This window comes from Panthera pardus, unplaced genomic scaffold (genome assembly GCF_024362965.1).
Source record: "Panthera pardus isolate Hobbes unplaced genomic scaffold, ASM2436296v1 HiC_scaffold_21, whole genome shotgun sequence".
Classification (NCBI taxonomy): domain Eukaryota; kingdom Metazoa; phylum Chordata; class Mammalia; order Carnivora; family Felidae; genus Panthera; species Panthera pardus.
The window spans coordinates 54207794-54227449 of NW_026526777.1; the positions used below are offsets into that span (position 1 = coordinate 54207794).

At 38.3% G+C, this 19656-nt stretch overlaps 2 protein-coding genes across 5 annotated transcripts in view; one reads left to right on the top strand and one right to left on the bottom strand.

Annotated features, from left to right (window-relative positions):
• The window catches only part of PIGC (phosphatidylinositol glycan anchor biosynthesis class C), a 47577-nt gene that overhangs the window by 13609 nt on the left and 14312 nt on the right, over positions 1-19656 (top strand). The window contains exon 4 of one of the 2 annotated variants that reach the window (XR_008424670.1): positions 4526-5859. The exons of the other annotated variant lie outside the window; for it this stretch is intronic. The gene's annotated coding sequence lies outside the window, so the exon portion shown is untranslated. Of the gene's footprint in view, positions 1-4525; positions 5860-19656 lie in introns of those variants that run through there. 2 annotated transcript variants of the gene reach the window in all.
• The window catches only part of DNM3 (dynamin 3), a 569424-nt gene continuing 552077 nt past the window's right edge, over positions 2310-19656 (bottom strand). For 2 of the 3 annotated variants that reach the window (XM_019424838.2, XM_019424889.2), the window contains one exon: positions 10541-12375. In XM_019424838.2, coding sequence (XP_019280383.2) covers positions 12306-12375 — 70 coding nt within the window. In that variant the 3' untranslated portion in view covers positions 10541-12305. Of the gene's footprint in view, positions 2501-10540; positions 12376-19656 lie in introns of those variants that run through there. The other variant, XM_053909278.1, reaches the window with a different exon arrangement.

Sequence of the window (19656 nt, forward strand, 5' to 3'; positions counted from 1 at the left end):
CCAGCCCTACCCTCCACTCACCCCCTTTTTTCTTGCCTATTCAATGTGAGGAAGGGACTGCACTTTTGTTGAGACTGTGCAAGATTCCTAGGGAATCATTTTATTTTGTAATTTGGGTTTTCCTTTCTCATTGTTCATCAGGTCAACTTAAGCTTTAAACATCTAAACTGTGTAACACTGTACATAAAAGTAAGATCATGTTTAGGACAAAGTGGAAAAGTACCAAATAACCTAAAAAAGATGAATTGGTGAAAAACCTTCCCGTTGCCAACCTCTTTTTTGTTTGTTTGAGGAGGTGATATGAAATAATCAGGGAACATTGTCTCTGTTGGGATGGGGATGCTGGCCAATATTATTTAAAAACTCAAATGGCTGGGCTGGAGGTGGAGGCTGGAGTGGAGGCAAGGCCAAGGGCTGCACACTGTGCTTCATTCTGCAGCAACCCAGTCACCCCCAGGAATACTTGAGCCTCAGTTGATTCCCTGCGTGGGGGCCTTGGAAGTTTCTTAGTTGCCAGTGCTTCTAACTCACAGTCACTGGACCTGGCGTATCAGTAAAAATTGATGGAATGTGCTTTGTGCAATTTTAATCAGAGAAACTAGTTTCGCATTTTTGAGTGGAGCGCATCGTGCTTATAAAAGATTTTCACGGTCCAGAGGGAGAGCACTGTGAGTGAGGGGTCTCCATTTTCTAACTGGAGGGTCCTGTCCACATCTACTTTGCGTGTCCTCGCTGGGGCCTGCCTAGGTCAGACACAAAGTACACGGAAACCCCCATTCCTGACGAACAATTTTTTACTTTCCTATCCTGCATTTTTCTGTCTTAATATGGTAAAGTGAGACATCTACAGAAGTGATCTCACCTAGTAGGAGATAGTTGTAAATTGTAATTTAGATCATATAAATCTTCGAAGAGAAAATTCTGAATTAAATCTTAAATCTTTTTTTAAAATCTAAGATCACAAATTTGGCAGATGTATTTATTACCTTAATAACAAACACTTTATTTGGATAATTTTTTTTAATGTAGCTTAAAATTTCAGTGTTGGAATCACTATTTGAGGATTAATATATAAAAAAAGTTCTGTTCCTCCAATACAGATTCCATTCTTCCAGTACTTTACTGACACATTAAGAAATCTTTCTTCTCAAGGTGGCAACATTTCCTTGCACTTTTATTCTGAAGAATATATTTTTTCCCTGAATTTGCTGACTAGAATGTTTGAGATTTTTGTGCTTCAGACCTATAAAATTTTCCATGATCTTAATAATTTATCTCCTACAAAGAGTGTTTAGAAAAATAATAAAAACAGGAAAAAATGTTTTGGTGAATAACAATTATTAATGAGATACCTGGAGGCAGGTTGCAATTATGTCTTCTGTGTCTTTTCTAGATTTCTAGAAGTTTTACTTCATTTTTTCGCACTTAAAAAAATACAGTATAGTTAGCATACAGTGTTGTATTAATTTCAGATGTACAATATAGTGATTCAACAATTCTCTACCTTACTCGGTTGCTCATCACAAGTGCGTTCCTCAATCCCCATCCCATATTTCACCCACCGCCTGCCCACCTCCCCTCTTGTAACCACCAGTTTGCTCTTTAGAGTTAAGAGTTGGTTTCTTGGTTTGTCTTTTTTCTTTGTCCATTTGTTGTGTTTCTTAAATTCCACACGAGTGAAATCATATGGTATTTGTCTTCCTCTGACTTATTTCACTTAGCATCATACCCTCTAGGTCCATCCATGTTGTCGCAAATGGCAAGATGTCCTTCTTTGCTATGGCTGAGTAATATTCCATAGTATGTATGTATATACCATATTTCTTTATCTGTTAAAGGACACTTGGGCTGCTTCCATAGTTTGGCTATTGTAAATACTGCTACAATAAACAGGGGTGCATATATCTTTTCAAATTAGTGTCTTCATATTCTTTAGGTAGATATTCAGTAGTGCAATCACTGGGTCATAGGGCAGTTCTATGTTTAGCCTTTTAAGGAACCTCCATACTTTTTCCACAGTGGCTGCACCAGTTTGCATTCCCACCAACAGTGCACAAGGGTTCCTTCTTCTCCACATCCTCGCCAACACTTGTGTCTACCTTTTCATGCTTTCATTGGACAGACATTTCAATTGAAGATAATTATTCTCCACCAAATAGCATCTTAAATAACCATGCTTTAAGAACTTAAACATAAGTATTTTTCAGTTTAAGTTCCTTACAAGATCAAACTACATATTTTCACCTTACCTGGTTTTAGTTGAAAATTATTTTCATCTGGGTCTTCTTTAGAAAATGAAACAGAACACATTTCATTTTTATATAGAATACACTTTGTTTTTATTATAGACATGGATCAAAAATAAAAGTTTTTATGTACATATGACATGTAGTGCAAATGAAAGGCTTTTAAATACCACAGATAGATATGTTGTTGGAAACAAAAGGAGATGAATCATGGGGGTTAGGATGGTCGTCCTGGAACGGCAGGAGGGGGTCGCCTAGTGAAAACAAAACAAAACAAAACAAAATAACAACAACAACAACAAACAGATGCAGAGGAAGAAAACAATGTTTAAATTAAAAAGAAATCCAAATAAGAGCATGCAAAATTATCCCACAAAAGTCAAATTCAAGTCAGACAAAAAACATGCAGACGTGCAGGGGAAATGAGAAAACACCACACAGCAAAGTTCGCGGTTCCCAGGACTTTTCCTGGCTCTTGACATTGCGCTAGGTACGAAACATTTGAGCCCACCCCCAAATCTGATGATTTTGTACCATGGGATGATAAACCCATGCAATCATATTCAGGAGAACTGGAAATAGTACCAGAGCCAAATACCTTTATAACCTTGAGTATTTTGTTTCTGAGCCCTGATTTTGTGACATTTGGTTCCTTCTAAAGATTTCGGTAAATGTTATAAAATCTCCATAGGGAGAGCAGAGTTGGTATAGAAATACGATAGGTAAAAAAAAAAAAAAAAAAAAAAAAAAAAAAAATTTTAAGATGAGGGAAATTAGAAGGAGTCACAAGATCAAATGAGCCATGTAATCATAATGCAGAAAATGTCAGGGGTTGAACTTGTAAATAAGAATCTGCTCGGGGTGCCTGGGTGGCGCAGTCGGTTAAGCGTCCGACTTCAGCCAGGTCACGATCTCGCGGTCCGTGAGTTCGAGCCCCGCGTCAGGCTCTGGGCTGATGGCTCGGAGCCTGGAGCCTCTTTCCGATTCTGTGTCTCCCTCTCTCTCTGACCCTCCCCCGTTCATGCTCTGTCTCTCTCTGTCCCAAAAATAAAATAAAAAAATTAAAAAAAAAAAAAAAAAAAAAAAAGAATCTGCTCCCGGTGAATATCCTGGTATGATAGCCTTTCCAGGCGAAGGGAAACTACAAGGCTGGGCCTGGTCCATGGGACCCTGGGATTCCGTCTCAGAGTTGTATACAACTGAAGTTCTGATTTATTCTGAACTGGGTCCAGGGTAAATGAGATGGAGTTTGCCAGATCTTTCTCCATATCCCTAGCCTGACTTGCATCTTGTCAGGACTGCGGTTGTGAAATAAGGATCCAGAGTTGTGCTTCATTTTGACATCAGCCTCTCTGGATGATTTGCTGCTAGAAAGTAAACTCTACGTTGCACTGAACAGCCCTGTAAGTAGGAAAACAGCAGGCCAAATGAAACTTTCCCACTGGTTTCCAGCAGAAATCTGTACTTTAATTTCCTCTTTCTAACCAAATTGGTAATGAACTCAACATTCCGGCAAGTCATGGACCTGTGAGGTGAGCTCCGTACCCTACCCGCTGTGGGACTTCTCTCTGGCTATTCATCCAGGTGTCGGACAACACGCACACTTCCCTCTTACTCTCATAAGACTTCAGTGAGTGGAGCAATGAATTCTACAAAAAACAAAAACAAAAACAAAAACTTCTTTTTCATCTCCTATGAAATGTTAATGGAGCAAAACTGTTCTATTTCTGAGCAGCGGTAAAAAATCTTACCTTCCCTGAAGTCTGAGACCAATTTTTCTTTGGTCCAATTTAAGCGGGCTACGCTAAGGAGGCCTCTCATCCATTTAAATGATGAAGAACTTGTTTTTGGTAACCTTTCAACTGCGGGGGGTCTGCAAGCCTTTAGCTTTAGAGATCCAGGTAATGGGTATCCCTGGTGTTTTCATGAAGAAAGTGTAATTAAATTCCTGTCAGGCTCAATGAGATTTATCACCCGCCCAGCAAACAGAAACTATTTTTGAGTTCCGAAGGGGCTTTAGAACACTTTAATTACCTCAGCAGGGTGGGGAGGTGAGCCATTAACCTGAACAGCAAGTCCATAGTGCTCAAGAGCCATTCTGTTAACATATGCCAAAGCACTTTCCTGTTTGAGCTCGTTTGGTGTTCTAATCCAGAAACAGGATCAGAAACTCTATGTCTTGGAATATATTTCACCTGACAGCTAGGATGTTGGCTTCCAACATCAGAGTGGCATTTATTCCCTCAGGCAGCTCCTTTCTTTTCCTCTTTACTTTCCAGGACCAACTTCCCTCTCATTGCCAAAAATGCACTGTCAATGATGACAGATGCGGTGGCTCAGTGAGTTCTATCACGGATCGTGGCGGTTTGGGTTTTCACTACCTTTCCAGAATTGTCTATATTACTTACACAATGCTGAAGTGCCTGAAGGCAAGCGCTGAACGTATTTGGGCTTTTTATATGAAGAGCTTTAAACATAGTACCTCATACTGCTGCTGCTTCTGACATGGAAGTTGGAATATTGAATTGGAACACGGAGCTGAAATACTGCGTAGCTAACAAATTTTAAAGGTCAACATGCTACTAGTCACCATACAAGCAAATCTGCCTGAGATTGTAGTCTCAGGTTATACTTTACGTTTTCTGAAAAATAACTTCAAAGAATTGAAGGAACAGGAGGGTAAGGAGGCAGGAAAGTATGTATGAAACATGGGCATAATTCATATATGAAAGACTCAATTATCAATAAGAGTGATGAATTACCCACATCCTCTTGGATCCACCTACCTCAACCCTACAATCCTTTCCTAGGGTGACATTCCTCTGGCGGGGTTCCTGGGAAGGTCTTAATGACTTTTTTCATTTCTGTTACAATCTCACCAAACATTCTCTGCTTGCTTTCTTTGCCTGTCATTTAGATAAACCTCGTATCTGAGATCAGTGGGTGAGTCTGAAGCCTTGGGAAAGTAAGACAGGAAAGTCAAGAAGGACAGCCATTCCTATTTTTCTTTAATCTTTAATTTTAAATCAACCTGGATCCATTCCTTTATAAGAATATAATGGGGTAATGTAATTAATTTAAAGGAGCTCTTTTTTGGAGAGTGAAAGAGAAAAAAAAGCTGATATGGAAAGTTAGCTGCGTCCTCCACAGGCTTACCAAGACTTGTTCCATGTATGTCTCCAATCTGCCTTCACGCCTCCTGATCTGATGGGACCTTCCTCTTTGGGTCCAGTGTACTGCTCTGACCAAGTCCAGAAAGGTGGTCATGGGTTGGGAACTCTGGTTGCTCTTACATTTGATTTTACCACCTGACTTTGTGTTAGTGACAGTCTGTACTGGACTAATCTCACTCAGTGCCTTTTCTCTCTCACCTAAAGCCCCTGAAACAGTCCTCACAACACTAGTCCTGTGAGGTGCTTTATGAACAAAGCATTGATGGTCAGATAAGCCTGAGAAACCTGTAGAAACTGACACTGTTAGACATTCACAATGCAATCTGATACTAAAGCTTCTGTAAAATCTTAGTAAAGAAACATTTAATTTTTAATCATCATTTCCCAAGTATATTTAACCAAGAAACCCTTGTGTTTGTGTAATGCCTACTAAAATCCCACGGAATGAACTTTGGGAAGCTCTGCATTAAGACTGTAGTTTTAGTCAACAGCTCTTGTATGTACTCTAATTATTAGGCTGCCACAGTGTCAAAGAACATCAACAAACGGTCTTAAAAGTGGCAATGCCAGGTATGTGTTGAAGTACTAGGAAGTAGGGTATGAGATCCGTCCAACCCAAATACCAGATAGGTTTCTCAGTATGAAATTTAAAGATTCTGCTAATAAGCAGAAAAACAATCTTGAAAACTGAGGAGTTATTTACACTGATGCCAGAGCTATTTAAAAAAAAATTTTTTTTTAACATTTATTCACCTTTGAGGGACAGAGAGAGACAGAGCAGGAGCAGGGGAGGGACAGAGAGAGAGGGAGACACAGAATCAGAAGCAGACTCCAGGCCCTGAGCTGTCAGCACAGAGCCCGACATGGGGCTTGATCCCATGAATTGCGAGACCACGATCTGAACCAAAGTCGGACACTTAACTGACTGAGCCACCCAGGCGCCCCTGTGCCAGAGCTATTTTAAGACTACAAATGGTAATTTGCCAAATAGTTACCAAATAAGTAGTTCGCTAAATCAGGTCCTTTGGTTTTGATAATTTCCAGTTAGAAATGATTCGGAATAAAGAATCATGCAGTAACACACACACACACACACACACACACACACACACACAAGTGTACAGCATGATTCTCATCCTCTCTTTTCCAGTAAAGAGTTTCCTTTGAAGGCACTAATGTCTCCATTCATGCAAGATGTACAGATATGAAAAAGAAATTACAACAGGAAAGCATGAATTAATACAACAGCTTTTGCAATTCATCTTTTCACAATGAATGTATCCTGAACACAGAGAGGAAATAAACCAACATTCCTCTTCTCCCATTCCCTTCTTGTCTTCTGTTTTTGGGCGGATGGTTCAATCTGGGACTATGTACGTTGATACAGGACATATCATCAAAACTCTGTAACAAAGAGTCTCTATGCTCTGGAAACTGAAGATGAGGATGAGTTTAGTAACTACTGTTTAGTACTCTCCGATTCCATTTTCTTAATATTAAGGAAACTTAAGGGGTAACTTCTCCTCTCAATGCCCAATGAATAAACAATGGAGGCCAACTGTTGAGTCAAGAGCTCATTTTTTTTCTGGTAAGAAATGCCTTCTGTGGATCTAACATTTGGGCAGAATATTTTCTTTCCTTCTGCATCCCAGGGTTTTTCATGAACATTTCCTTTTGATTAGCAAAATAAGATGGTGCCTCTTGTCAACGGTCACATTGCATCCTCCAACTGTCTAAGCCTTGTGTCCTTTTTTAACCTAGTTCAACACTGACTTTGAATCAGAAATAAAATGTCTCCTACTCTCCTGCCTTTGATTTGTCCAATTTGCTCTCTTTAAAAATCTTGTCCTTCCCCAAATTACTGACAGTAATGCCAAATGCTATTCTCCATTTTGTTAATTTTGGGCCAATTTGACCAAAAGGGTTATAAGTATTTAGAAGCCTCACATTTTACTGATTTGCATGGATATGACTCAAATATATTATACAAGAATGAGGAAGGGGGGAGTCCTTCAAATGTTATCATTTATTTCAGGTTCAGAAATAACAGCTTCACATTTTCACAACAGGTACATATGACCTTCAAGAATGATACAGGCTTGAGAAACTTGCTTCAAAAATTCCATTCACAGAGTCCATCCATATATCAGCATTAAGAAATCCTGAAAGTGCCAAGAAGACAGTGGAAAGTATTCTGGCTCAAATTAATTAAAGAATCAGTAGAGAAGGTTAAGATTTTGCTTCTATACACTGCTTCTTCATAAAAAAGCAAAAGAGGAATTTGATTCAGAAGAGGGAGAGAAAAGAAACAGACAAGCAAAACAAAGGCTATACATAGGAAATTAAACATACATCAAGTAATGGTGAAATTTCTGGACAAGAATAATAATTTTTTTTTTATCAAACAGGCAGCAGACAATGCAAGAGGTTGACAAGTAATTTTTACCATAATTTTTAAAACATTACACAATGAGCAAAGTTTAAGGAATTCCAAGGGTAAAAATTAAAAAAAAAAAAAAAAAATGAATGCCTTGAGCTGAGCCATGTGTGAAACTCCAGACCAGAGAGGTGAGAAGTCTCACCAGTATACCAGTATGAACAGGTCTTACGACAAACAGGAGACTCTTGTTTGAGTTCCCTCTCTCTTGCTCTCATACATATGCACATTCTTACACATATATACAGATAGCAAAGCATATACTACGTATGTTTCAAAATATTCTTCAAGTTTCACGATACAGAGCACCACGCAATTTTAAGCATACCAACTAGACAGGATGACTTAAGATTATCTAGAAGACATATTTGAGCTTTTAAGAAAGGAATGAGTGATCTAGCAAACTAATTATCGTTTCTCTACAATCATCTAGTTTTATTCACATTAAACTCTGAGCTCACAGGTAGCACTCTTGGTGGAATGATTTAAAACACTAGGCTTGAGTCTCATATATTATCTCCTTTCACTGGGTTCCTCAGTTCAGAGACCTACTATTTAGGCTTTATTTTCAGTGGTAAGGACATTACTGTCAATTTCAAATACTTATCTCGTTTACCAAATGAGAAATGTTTACCTGAAAGAGGGGGTGGATGACCTATCTCTGAAGTATTAACTTCTTCCCTGCATTTCTAGAAAATTTACTCAGAAAAGTCCATTATTTTTATTATATTGCTGTCCCTCCACTTTATTTTTTGACATTTACTATAGAGAAAAAAATGACTGTGTAGACCAATTTAGCTTTTTTTAAGGTTCAGCTCAGCAATCCAAGAATAAATTTATAATTTCAATCAGACTTTAAAAGTGGGTTTCCAGATCTTACACTGCATTTGGCAAAAGTAATTCCTTCTTAGATAGCAGTGCTGTGGACTTAGGTCCAAATGTCTGTGGATATTACTCTACCGTGTTATCACAGTAATTCTGAGCTTTGTGCCTCTCCTGGACAAAATTTTGTAGACCTCATGTATGTTATCACAGTTATATGAACCGCTGTCATCACATATTACGGCAGACCCTCCAAAGCGAGCTCTTATATTAACACAGTTTAAAAAATATATTCGTACCCACACACACAAAGCACGTGTACACATATTTACACCCATACATAGCATATATACACAATGCACAAACAACCACACACATGCTTGTGGCATTTTAACAAGTGCTCTTAAACCTACCCACCCAAAGGGGCACAAGACACATGTACTTACAGAAGTGAATCTACCATGTATATACTGTACACACAGAGACACGTGCATAGAAAATACGTTTGTACACAGAAAACATCAACATTTATCACATACTGGTATTAGGTCCCATTTCATATTTGAGAATTATGGCTACAGTCTATACTAAAAAGTCATAAAATTAATCTACATGACTACTTTTCAATTCTAAGTTTAGAAGGCGTACAGTTATATCACAGGAACTGGTTTCCTTAGAATGTTTTGGAATAGAACAAGTTTGTATCTGAACAGGTAGGCAATTTGCTAATAACAGACCCTACTTGCTCTTCTGTGTTATAAATGACAGCTAAGATTAATATTCAGAAGAGTAATCTTGGTAGACGACTTCTGGAAATGCAATATATCTGTCCTAAATCAATACTATTTCAATAATCTGTCCACAATTGAGTAAACGGTTATTCCAATGAGTCAATAAGCATGCAGTGTTTAGCGTGTGACAAGAAGTGATAGACCTATCAAACAAACATACACAGTTTACTTTTCCAAATCCTAAAAATACTGTTATGTTTTATCTGATTATGCTAGGCATCTACTGTGTAGACAACATCAGAGCAATCAGGAGGAAGCTACACAAAAGATGAGGGGTGCTACGGAAAACTCTCAGAAAGCTCATTGGGCTACATTCCCACCTTAAGGCCTGGTATCAGTGCACTTTCCCCACCTCTTAGAGCTTCCGACTTCATTCACACTGACATCTCCTTTTAGCAGGATGCCAACCTTGGGGACATGGTGTTCATACTAACTGTATGACACAGTACTGCAGCAAACTGAAAGTATTCTCCAACATGACTTCTGAAATTCCAAGGGAAGCTGGGTTCTGTTAGAAATAACTCACAAGTAAAAGAACAAAAATGTGCCTACAAAGAGAGACAATTGGGACGGTGAAACTGTAGGATTATAATCTGGGAGCAAAAGCCAAAGGCGACAAATGCCATTGTTTATGACTATATAAGATCAGTGGAAAGAAACTTGGAAAAACATCTCCAATTTTCTTTGACATGGTTTGTGCTGATCTAAGAACACACCAGTGGTTATCCACAATATTTTCCTTTAACAGAAGGAAATTTTTGAAATACAGCAAAACGCAAAACCACATTTAGCACAAAGCCAAACCCTGAAGTATATAATCCGTTAGCTGCCTATTTTAGAGAATTCAAAGGAAGAAGCAAAGGAAATCCTAAAAAGAGGGAATTTTATGAAAAGACCTCACTGTAGATAATTTGTTTTACTGTGGACATTTACTTAACACATTTCCATTTAGCTGCAGCTATTTTAAAAATACATTATGTATCTTGCACATCTGTTCCATTCACAAAAGAGTTAAAGAGTTAAGATTTTTTTCAAAAGAGAAAAAAAAAGATGTCAGAAGATTTAGGGTGGTGTTCTTTATACAATCACTTGTAACTTAAAAGTTGAAATGTTCTTTTTGTAAATCTTGTATTCTCTGATTTTTCCCTATTGTAAGTGGGCTAGCTGTAACCCTTTAGAATAACCTCAGAACAATGCCATTCAACTTGGCAAGTTCTCTTTTTAATAATGGTTGAAAGTTTTTACTTCATAGTTTATGGGTGTCTGCTTTGGGTATAAACTACACAGGAAATTAAAGTTAAGTTAACATACAAATCATGTTTGCTGCTTTCAAAGGGAGACATTTCAGTTGGTGAAATCTGATTTACTTCTGTAGAATATGAAATAGTGTCATGGGACGCCACTATTCAGTGAGTACTTGCTCTGCTGTCTGGGAACAGTTAGCAGACAGAATTCCACTTGGCTTCTGGCTGTTTCCTACATGCTAATCATCTGGTCCTACATGGTCCAAAACTCAGCCTCAAGACTGAACTATTAACCCCCAAGCTAAACTGATTTTGTAAATTTTAGAAATGTTATTAGCATTTGCCAAGTTGCTTTAGATTTCAATGTCTTAATACCATTTAAAAAAATTTTTTTTTTAGAATGACTGGTATAGAGACTCTGAAGTTGTACAACTGTAAAAGTGTGAGCTCTGCTCTTAAACCATGGCATCTCTTACTAAATGACTTCTATTTTCATTCTAGGGCTCCCTTTAAAAATGGTTATCCCAGATAACCATATCTCAAGATCTATTGAGAAAGCCTAGAATGGATAGGAAGTTACATTAAACAGGTTTTAAAAGTAGGATAAATTCTTACACGGGGGAATTACAAATTAGTATGGAAAGAGAAATTTTTGCTCCAACCAAGTAAATAAATAAACAAACTGGAGTTAGTGTCAAAGTGTAGTTAGCCATGCCTAAAATGAGATCAGTACAAAAATTAAATATTTTCCATGTCAACCTTCACTGTAATCTATAAAGAGGTGAATATATTAGTGAATGAAGAAATTACATATTTCCAGACACTTCTAGAGATGTGAAATTTTGCTTCTTCCTTGAACTCTGAAACTAGCCAAATCTACTCACTGACTACCAAAAAATTAAGCTTCGATTCACTGTTGAATATGCTTCTAGCATGAAGCAAAACACAGTGGTATGAGGAAAAGCTCTCTAGAGCAAGCAATGCATTAACTTTTCCTTTGCAAACTACCTTGTGCTTCTGGAAAAGTTTTATTCTTAAGGAGTCCTAATTAAAAAAAAAAAAACAAACAAACAACACTTCCTAGCAGTCCTATGAAATAAAGCAAAAGGAAAGAGGATAGATCTATAATGGGTAATTATAGAGTAGGAGGAAACATTAATAATAGACAACATAATTTTTGTCAGCCAAACAGAATGTGGGAAAATAAGTATGTATGGCTTAGGTCTAAGCCCACCATCTCATAGCTCTTAAGAATTATACTTAATGGGCTACCTGGTGGATAACCTGGGAACTTGTCCAAAGCAATTTCGATATATGCCAGGGTAGGCAAATGGTCTCCCACTACTGGGCTGCTATACAAACCTACCCTTGGTCAATATACGACATATAAAGCCTCGAAGGGTTAGCAGTTTTCAAGAGTCAAACTCCAAAGGTCCGATACACCATGAGCAAAGAAGATGAGCAATAATGCATTAGTAAAACTGGTTACTTGCCTACTGATGTCCACACATGCGACTACTCATGATTTACTGATCAAATATGTTGCTTTCGCATAATTCATTAGTAATTAATTGCCATGCCAGACACTTCATTTAGTCTAACAGGGAGGATTCTAGTGGACGGATTATAGTGGGACGAGTTGGTGATGGGGGTGGTCTCCGGCTAGAAAGAGAGAAAGAGAAAGGTAAAGAAACAAGTAGAATATCTAGCAGAAGGCTGTCCCAAAGACACTGAGAGAGTCATGGCACACATGCTCATGCACAGACAGGCCAGCAGGAGTGGTTGCCATCTGTAATGATTTTAACAGTGTCACCTCAGTCATCGAGCATTTTTAAGCAAAAATAAGCTAATTTTTTCATATGCAAATCTTTCTCAAAACTGAGGCTGTCCCTCCCAATACTCAAATAATAATTAAATCATTTAAAAGCTATCTGAAATATACTGCACATGTCTTCGCCAATAGAGAATGATTACATAGGGTGAACTCTGTTAGGTTATGCCGACTCCGGGAACGTATACGATATACTAGGCTTCAGGCTGGGTTTTGAATTTTTATTTCCCTTTAAACAATATTCTTCCTCCTTTTTCTCACTGTCAGAATGTTAGTTATCACTTCTCATTGCCTTTAGCAGTAGAATTCTCCAATTTATTCTTTTACTTCTAATTTGCAGGGACCTAGAAAACCAGAGAATCAAGGTTTTCGAGTTCTCTACAGTAAGTGTAAACAGGCTCAGGATTCGTATCACTCAGTTTCTGGTCAGTAACGGTGTTTCTGAGGTCAGCTGAGGTTGCTGAATGAACTCCAGAGAATGAACTATTACTGTACGTGAGAATCTCAAATTTACCATGTAATATTCTTTATTTTCTGAACCCCTACATTTACTTCCTAAGTGTATTAGTAAACTTTGTGTGGACTTGATTTTGTATGTAGTATCTTGGGATGTAGTTTTTGTAACCAGCAAAATTCAACAAATTCTCCAAAGCTAAACCTTTCTTCTTGATAAAACTCTCCCATTGATTTTTTCAGAAAGATTCCTTTTGAAGTATAGTCATGTCTTGCAGTTGTTTCCGCATTGGAAACACTAGCATGATTAAATCAAACATCCCTTCTCAGGTATGAAGAAGTGAAGATAAAAAAATTAAAGAAAACAATCATAAAATGTTTAAAAATCACAAAGCTATAAAACAAAACTAGACGGTCAAGGAAAAAATAAAAGCAGAAGAGATATTGTTGACCAGTGGTATAAATACCATTTAGGCACAAACCCATAGATATTGGCAGATATCTATGGTCCCTGCACCTGAAAAATGTCCAAGAGGCTTTAGAGGAAAGATTTCCTTGGGAAGGTGCACTCCAATTTAACCTCTTATGCTGGTCTTATCATTAGGCAGGCACTCTATTTTATTTATTTATTTTATTGTTTATTTTGAGAGAGAGAGAGAGAGAGAGAGAGAGAGAGAGAGAGAGAGAGGTGGGGAGGGGCAGACAGAGAATCCCGAACAGGCTCCGCGCCACCAGTGCAGATGCGGGGCTCAAACCCATGAACTGTGAGATCATGACCTGAGCGGAAGTTGGACACTTAACTGACCGAGCCACCCCGGCGTCCCCAGGGACTCAGTTTTTTAAAGTGTAACTGGAGATTCCTTACAGGCACAGTAACCAAATTAAACCGTTCAATACTAGTTGTTTAATTTGAGTAAACAAATAAGTCCTCTTTTTTCCAGAAAGGCTACTGGCTACCATGACCACCTGAAATGTTTTGAGTATTCCCTGCTAGGAAAAGTCCTCCCAAACCATGCGAAAGCACCTGCCTTTCCACCACCATACTGCTCGTTTTCATTTAAAAGGACCATATTTATTTAGCTTATGTCCTGAATCTTGAACCTGAATCATTTTCTCCTTTGATGTGAAGTTTCTAGAGGCCAGAGGTCACATCCACTTAACTGGCCTCATACAGTGTTGAGCGTGATATTACATGCAATTACGTCCTCAGTGCTGTTTTGTTCATCTGCTAGGCCTGCTCTCCATCCTTCAAGACTCACCTCTGTGATGTCTTCTCTGACCTACTTCCCCCATCTTGATACAGTTGCTTCGAAAGCATCTCAGCATATTTCTATTACAACCATCACACTGAATCCTAATTAGGTTTGTATGTTTACCTCCACTGATGAGAAACGGGCTGTATCTTACTCATCTTCCTATTCTTACAGGGTGTGCTTATCATTCAGCCACTGAACAACTGACCACTGACAATTGAATAAATTAAAGTTATCCCCAGAAGTAAGAAGCAATTGATGAATACAGGGTGCCCAGGTGGCTCAGTTGGTTAAGCATCCAACTTCAGCTCAGGTCATGATCTCACAGCGTGTGGGTTCAAGCCCCATGTGGGGATCTGTGCTGACAGCTCAGAGTCTAGAGCCTGCTTTGAATTCTGGGTCTCCCTCTCTCTCTGCCCCTCCTCCTGCTTGCACTCTGTGTCTCTTTCTCTCTTAAAATAAATAAACTAAATAATAAAAAAAGTAAAAAGAGAAGCAATTGGTGAGTATTCACTGATCTTTACATAAAGATATTTGTTAGTCAATCATTGCTGCTGCAGAAAGAAAAAAAAAGCTACAGTGACATGTAGGATTTTGACCTTTGGAAATGTTACCTATAACATATATACTCAATTTTTTAATAGATGTTTGGAGTAAGTATTAAATAATAGGCCTCCTGTCCTCAGCGAGTTTGATAAATAGTCACATAACCCATAGAAATGTATTCTTAGCAATTAAGCAGTTCTGGGAGGTGAGGAGGGAGTTGGCCAGAATTTGAACTTGAAGGAAGGAAACTCTACCAGAAGATTCAATAATGGGTTGGACTTAATTAGGGGATTTTTTTTAAGTGGATATTAAATTACAAATTCAGTGAGAGGCAGGATACAACATGGCATGGTGGGTTGGTAACTGTTTCCTGCATGCATGATAGCTTGCACCAAGGATTGTAGCAAAGGGAGAAACGAATACAAACTAAGTTCTCTTCTGATCCTTTTGTTCTTGGCTGAAATGTCATTCCCCCGTGCTTCCTGACCATCCTATAGTTTCCAACCACCCTGCCCCCAGTCACTTCATGGTATTTGTGTATTTCATAGCACTTAATCCTGTTTGTAATTATTATTTATTCACTAGATTATTGCCTATAGTTTCTGATAAATTCCTTAAGAGCAGAGACCACATACATATTGTGTATTTATTATGTATATTCAGCATTTAGCATAATGTGATTATGCAGTGAATAAAAGAAGGCAGTGAATAAAAATTTATTAAATAATGTACAAATGAATGACTGAAAAGTGTCTAAACAAAGATGTTTGGCTAGGTTAGAGTACAGGCCAGATCAGAGGGGACAGATCCAATGGGGCCAAGAATAGTTTTGAGGTGTTTATCTGCGAGTTTCCGCTGATAGAGTACTAGATCTGGAGTCAGGAGACATGAATTCTAGCTCCAACTGCCAATTTGTACCTTCACTAACCACCGGAAGTTCTTTAGAGAACTTCCTGAGCTTCCCCATCACAGGCATAGGAGACTCAGACTAGATGATCTATAACATGCTTTCTAGTTATACGTTGCATGCAAAATTTATTGAGCGTCTACTATGTGAACTGCATTATGATGCATGATTTTTAAAAACTCAGAATCTATTCAGAGTGGAAGATGAGCAGGATAGACAAGTATGCAAGTGGTTTTTACTATCGCACCTCATTTCAAGTGGAAAAAGCAGGGGCAAATATGATTTCAACTGCAATATATAAAACTTGGAAGATGTAAGAGAATGTAGGTCTATAATGAGGTTATAAGAAATTAGAAATTATGTGATGAGGATGGGAGGGAGGAGTTCAATCATGGGGATAGAGAAGGGAGAGATTTAAATGTTCTGATGGCCCAACTGCTGCTCATTAATCTCGTCCCCAGTTTTGGATCATGCTGATGGACCAAGAAAAAGACAACGGTAATGGGCAAGTGCAGAAAGGAAGCAAGGCAGGACACTAGGGGAACGTAACTGTCTGCTCTGTGCTGGCACTTTTGTCTTTTCTTGTCAAACTTGCAAGATCTTTGGCTCATGGCATGGTTTTTAATAAAGAAATCAGGAGAATCTCTCCATTATGAGCTCTTTAAAAGCGTCCCTTAGGGCCTTGCATTAAATAGGCACTGCATACCTGCGTGGTGAATCAATGACTGAAAGGATAAAGGACAAAATTTCCATCATGTACTTTCAAAATAATTGTGACATCTTTAAAATATGCGCCATTTCAGGTTAAAGTAACCCATATATATATATATGCTTAGTAATTAAAAATCCTGAAAGATCCCCCTCCCCACCCTCCTAGAAGGAATAGGCATCATTTTGTTTCTAAAACAAGAAAACTCTACTAGGAAGCAATTCAGGAGGAGCATTAAGTTGTTCAGTGTGATTTTCTTAATAAGCGATGCTGTTTGCCAACTTGAAGACCAGAAATGCATTTAAGGTTTACTGTTAAGACCATTTCATTGGTCTACTTCCTAACCATTCAAAGAGTTTCCAAAGACATTCACCTCATAAGACAGTTTGTTTTGGGCAAAGCAAAATTGTTTTGTACCAAATTTTGCTCAGTTGCTTTGTTTAGTGATGGGCTTCATTAAGTAACCCATTACATGGAACTGGAGCATCTTGCATCACTTAGTGTTTATTGAAACACTGTGTTGTGTGTGGGCGGTTTATGGTTATGATAGAAGAGCCATGTTTCTGCTTCTAAATCAAAGGGAAAGATGTAATACTTGCAGTTGCATTTGTAGCTGCAGGGATGAACCTTTTACAGTCTTTTGGACAATGACAATTTTTGTAAGGAAGTCCAATGCTCATGCAGGGTGGGTGGCATTGAGGGCGGGGGTGGGGTGGGGACTGGCTTTACTGATAAGAGAAAAATGCATTATTTGTCTTACTGTCTCTTTCAGTTCTCTTCTAAGAATGGAAGAACTAAAATTTCATCTGCTCTGCTTTGAGTTAGCTGGTTTTGAGTATTCATGATGTGAGGCCTATCTTAACAGGGGTTGGGGGAGAATTCTATAGGGCAAATTGCTTTAGTGTGGGGTGGTGGTGGAAATAAATGACTGTTCCTCTAGTTTCTTGCCGCCAGGTACCATAACACTGATTGTTGAAATGGCTTGGTCTTTCTGCCCCTGCCTTTATTCCTTGTTGGGGTGGGAAGTGGGAATTATGAGACTGGTAAATGTATGAGCCAGACTGAGTCTACGCAGCTCAGTTTCCTTCCTCCTCTATGTTTAAACTAAGATTTCCTGACTCCCAGGCCAGGATTCTTTCTACTGGACAGTTACATTAGCATGTGCTAAGGCAATGGTTCTCAAATTGGACCATAAGTCAGAATTCCCAGGTGGGCTTGTGAAAACTGAGATTGCTGGGCACCACACAGTGTTTCTAATGTGGTGAGACATTTCTAGCAAGTTCCTAGATGCTGCCGATGCTGCTGGTCCTGGGACCAGGCTCTGAAAACCATTGTTCTAAGGTATAATAAGTGATTTTGGTCTTACTTTATTAGCAATTCAATTCACTTGCAGATAAAGTATGAGCAAAAAGAGAAAGTACCGAAAAAAAACTCTTAAGAAGGATGAAGAAATGATTATAGAAATACTTTGACACGTTTGAGAATTAGATGTAAGATGGGTCAGAGAGGTGTTAGGTTTATTTTGTAAAGACCAAGATACTATATCTCTGGTAGTTTTCTTGTTAGTCATCACCAGAAGAATATACTTGCTTAGGGAAGCTTGTATTTGCTTACGATAATGTCAGTAAGTACAGAAAGTAAGTATCTATGAACATGCATTCCAAATTGTCATCTTTGGAGAGGGTTAAGACTGAAATCCAACCTGAATTAGCTAGGTGAACCACCCTCCCCCCCCCCAAAAAAAAAAAGAAAAGGAAACACTCAAAAAAGATATACAAACATTAACACATCTAGAGGAATGAGATATACCTACCAGGGTAGTATTTGCCTAGAAAAGGATATGCAACAGGCTTCTTTATACCACAAGTTGTCCTTATTAAAGATAATTGAGGCTTTAAAATACTTCTGTCTCAAAAATTCAATTTACATAGAATTACATCAGGATGATGGTAGAGTTACACATCCCAGTTTCTAGGAGTCTCAGGATCTGATACCAACTTGCCCAACTTGTTTATCTTATTGATGAAACAGGTAAAAAACAAAACAAAAACAAAAACACCCTTTTTTAAATGAAGGGTTTTGTGTACTGAACCATAAGAAGTAAGGCTACATCTGGGGAATTTCTTAGAAAACAGAACAAAATAGAACTAAAACAAAAACTGCTTCTGAGTTTTCTAAAATCATAAAGAGCACCTCCCACAGTGGGCTCTGCTGGGCTTGTCTCGAAAGCAGCCCCAGGCAAACATGGCCCTGGTGGATCAGCTGAGTCGGGGGTGCCCATAGTCTCTCTCCCTTGGGAACTGTAATGCCTTGTCTCTCCATGGTCCTCCTGAATTATGTCATCCTTGCATTGTTTTTCACAGTTTAAGGCATGTATATATAGTTTATACATAGTTCATCATCTGAATGACATTAATAAACTTCCAGTGAACCAAGATTATTCTTTTTTTTTTTTTTTTTTCCAAGATTATTCTTTATCCTGCTGACAGTCCTCCACAGCACCTGCAGAGGGCAGTGTCCCAACCAGTAGTTCAGTGGATGGGAATGAATGAATATGCCAAGGACAAATCAGGAGAGCACCTCTGGGTGAAATGGAACAGCAACTAACTAAGACCTTCCTCTTGCAAATGTCTGCTCTACCAGCTTATGAGACAGTATTTTAAACACAGTTGCATTTGTGCTTTGCTTCTTATTTTGAGCATTTAGTAACAAAACAGATTTTTGCATATCTATAAGCTATGAGGCTGTTTTAAAAAATGCTACGACGGTCAGGATATTGACCACATGGAAGATAGTAGTTTGTAATTTATTATAAAAAATAATATAGGCTGCTATCCAGCATATTTTTGGCCTTTTCAGCGTTAGTAACACAATGAGCCAATACTGTCCAAGAATAGTTTACAGTAGATGTTGGAAAGAACAGAGAACTTGGAGTCCACTTAAAGGGTTTAAGAATTCTCTAATATGATTCGTGCTACATATTAGAGCCAGTTTCTTTCCCCTGTGAAAATGAACCCATGATTTTATAACATATGTCATTGGGAAAGTATGAATCAGTTGATGGAATCTGAAGTAAGAACATAAGGGGAAAAATAGTCCACAACTGTTATTTGATGATATAAACATCTAATATCCTGTATAAATTAGTCCCTGAGATAAATGGTAATTTTAATTTCCCTCCCCACATGGATTTCATTCATAGGGACAGTACAGATATACCCACTCCCGTGACTCCAGCAAAAAA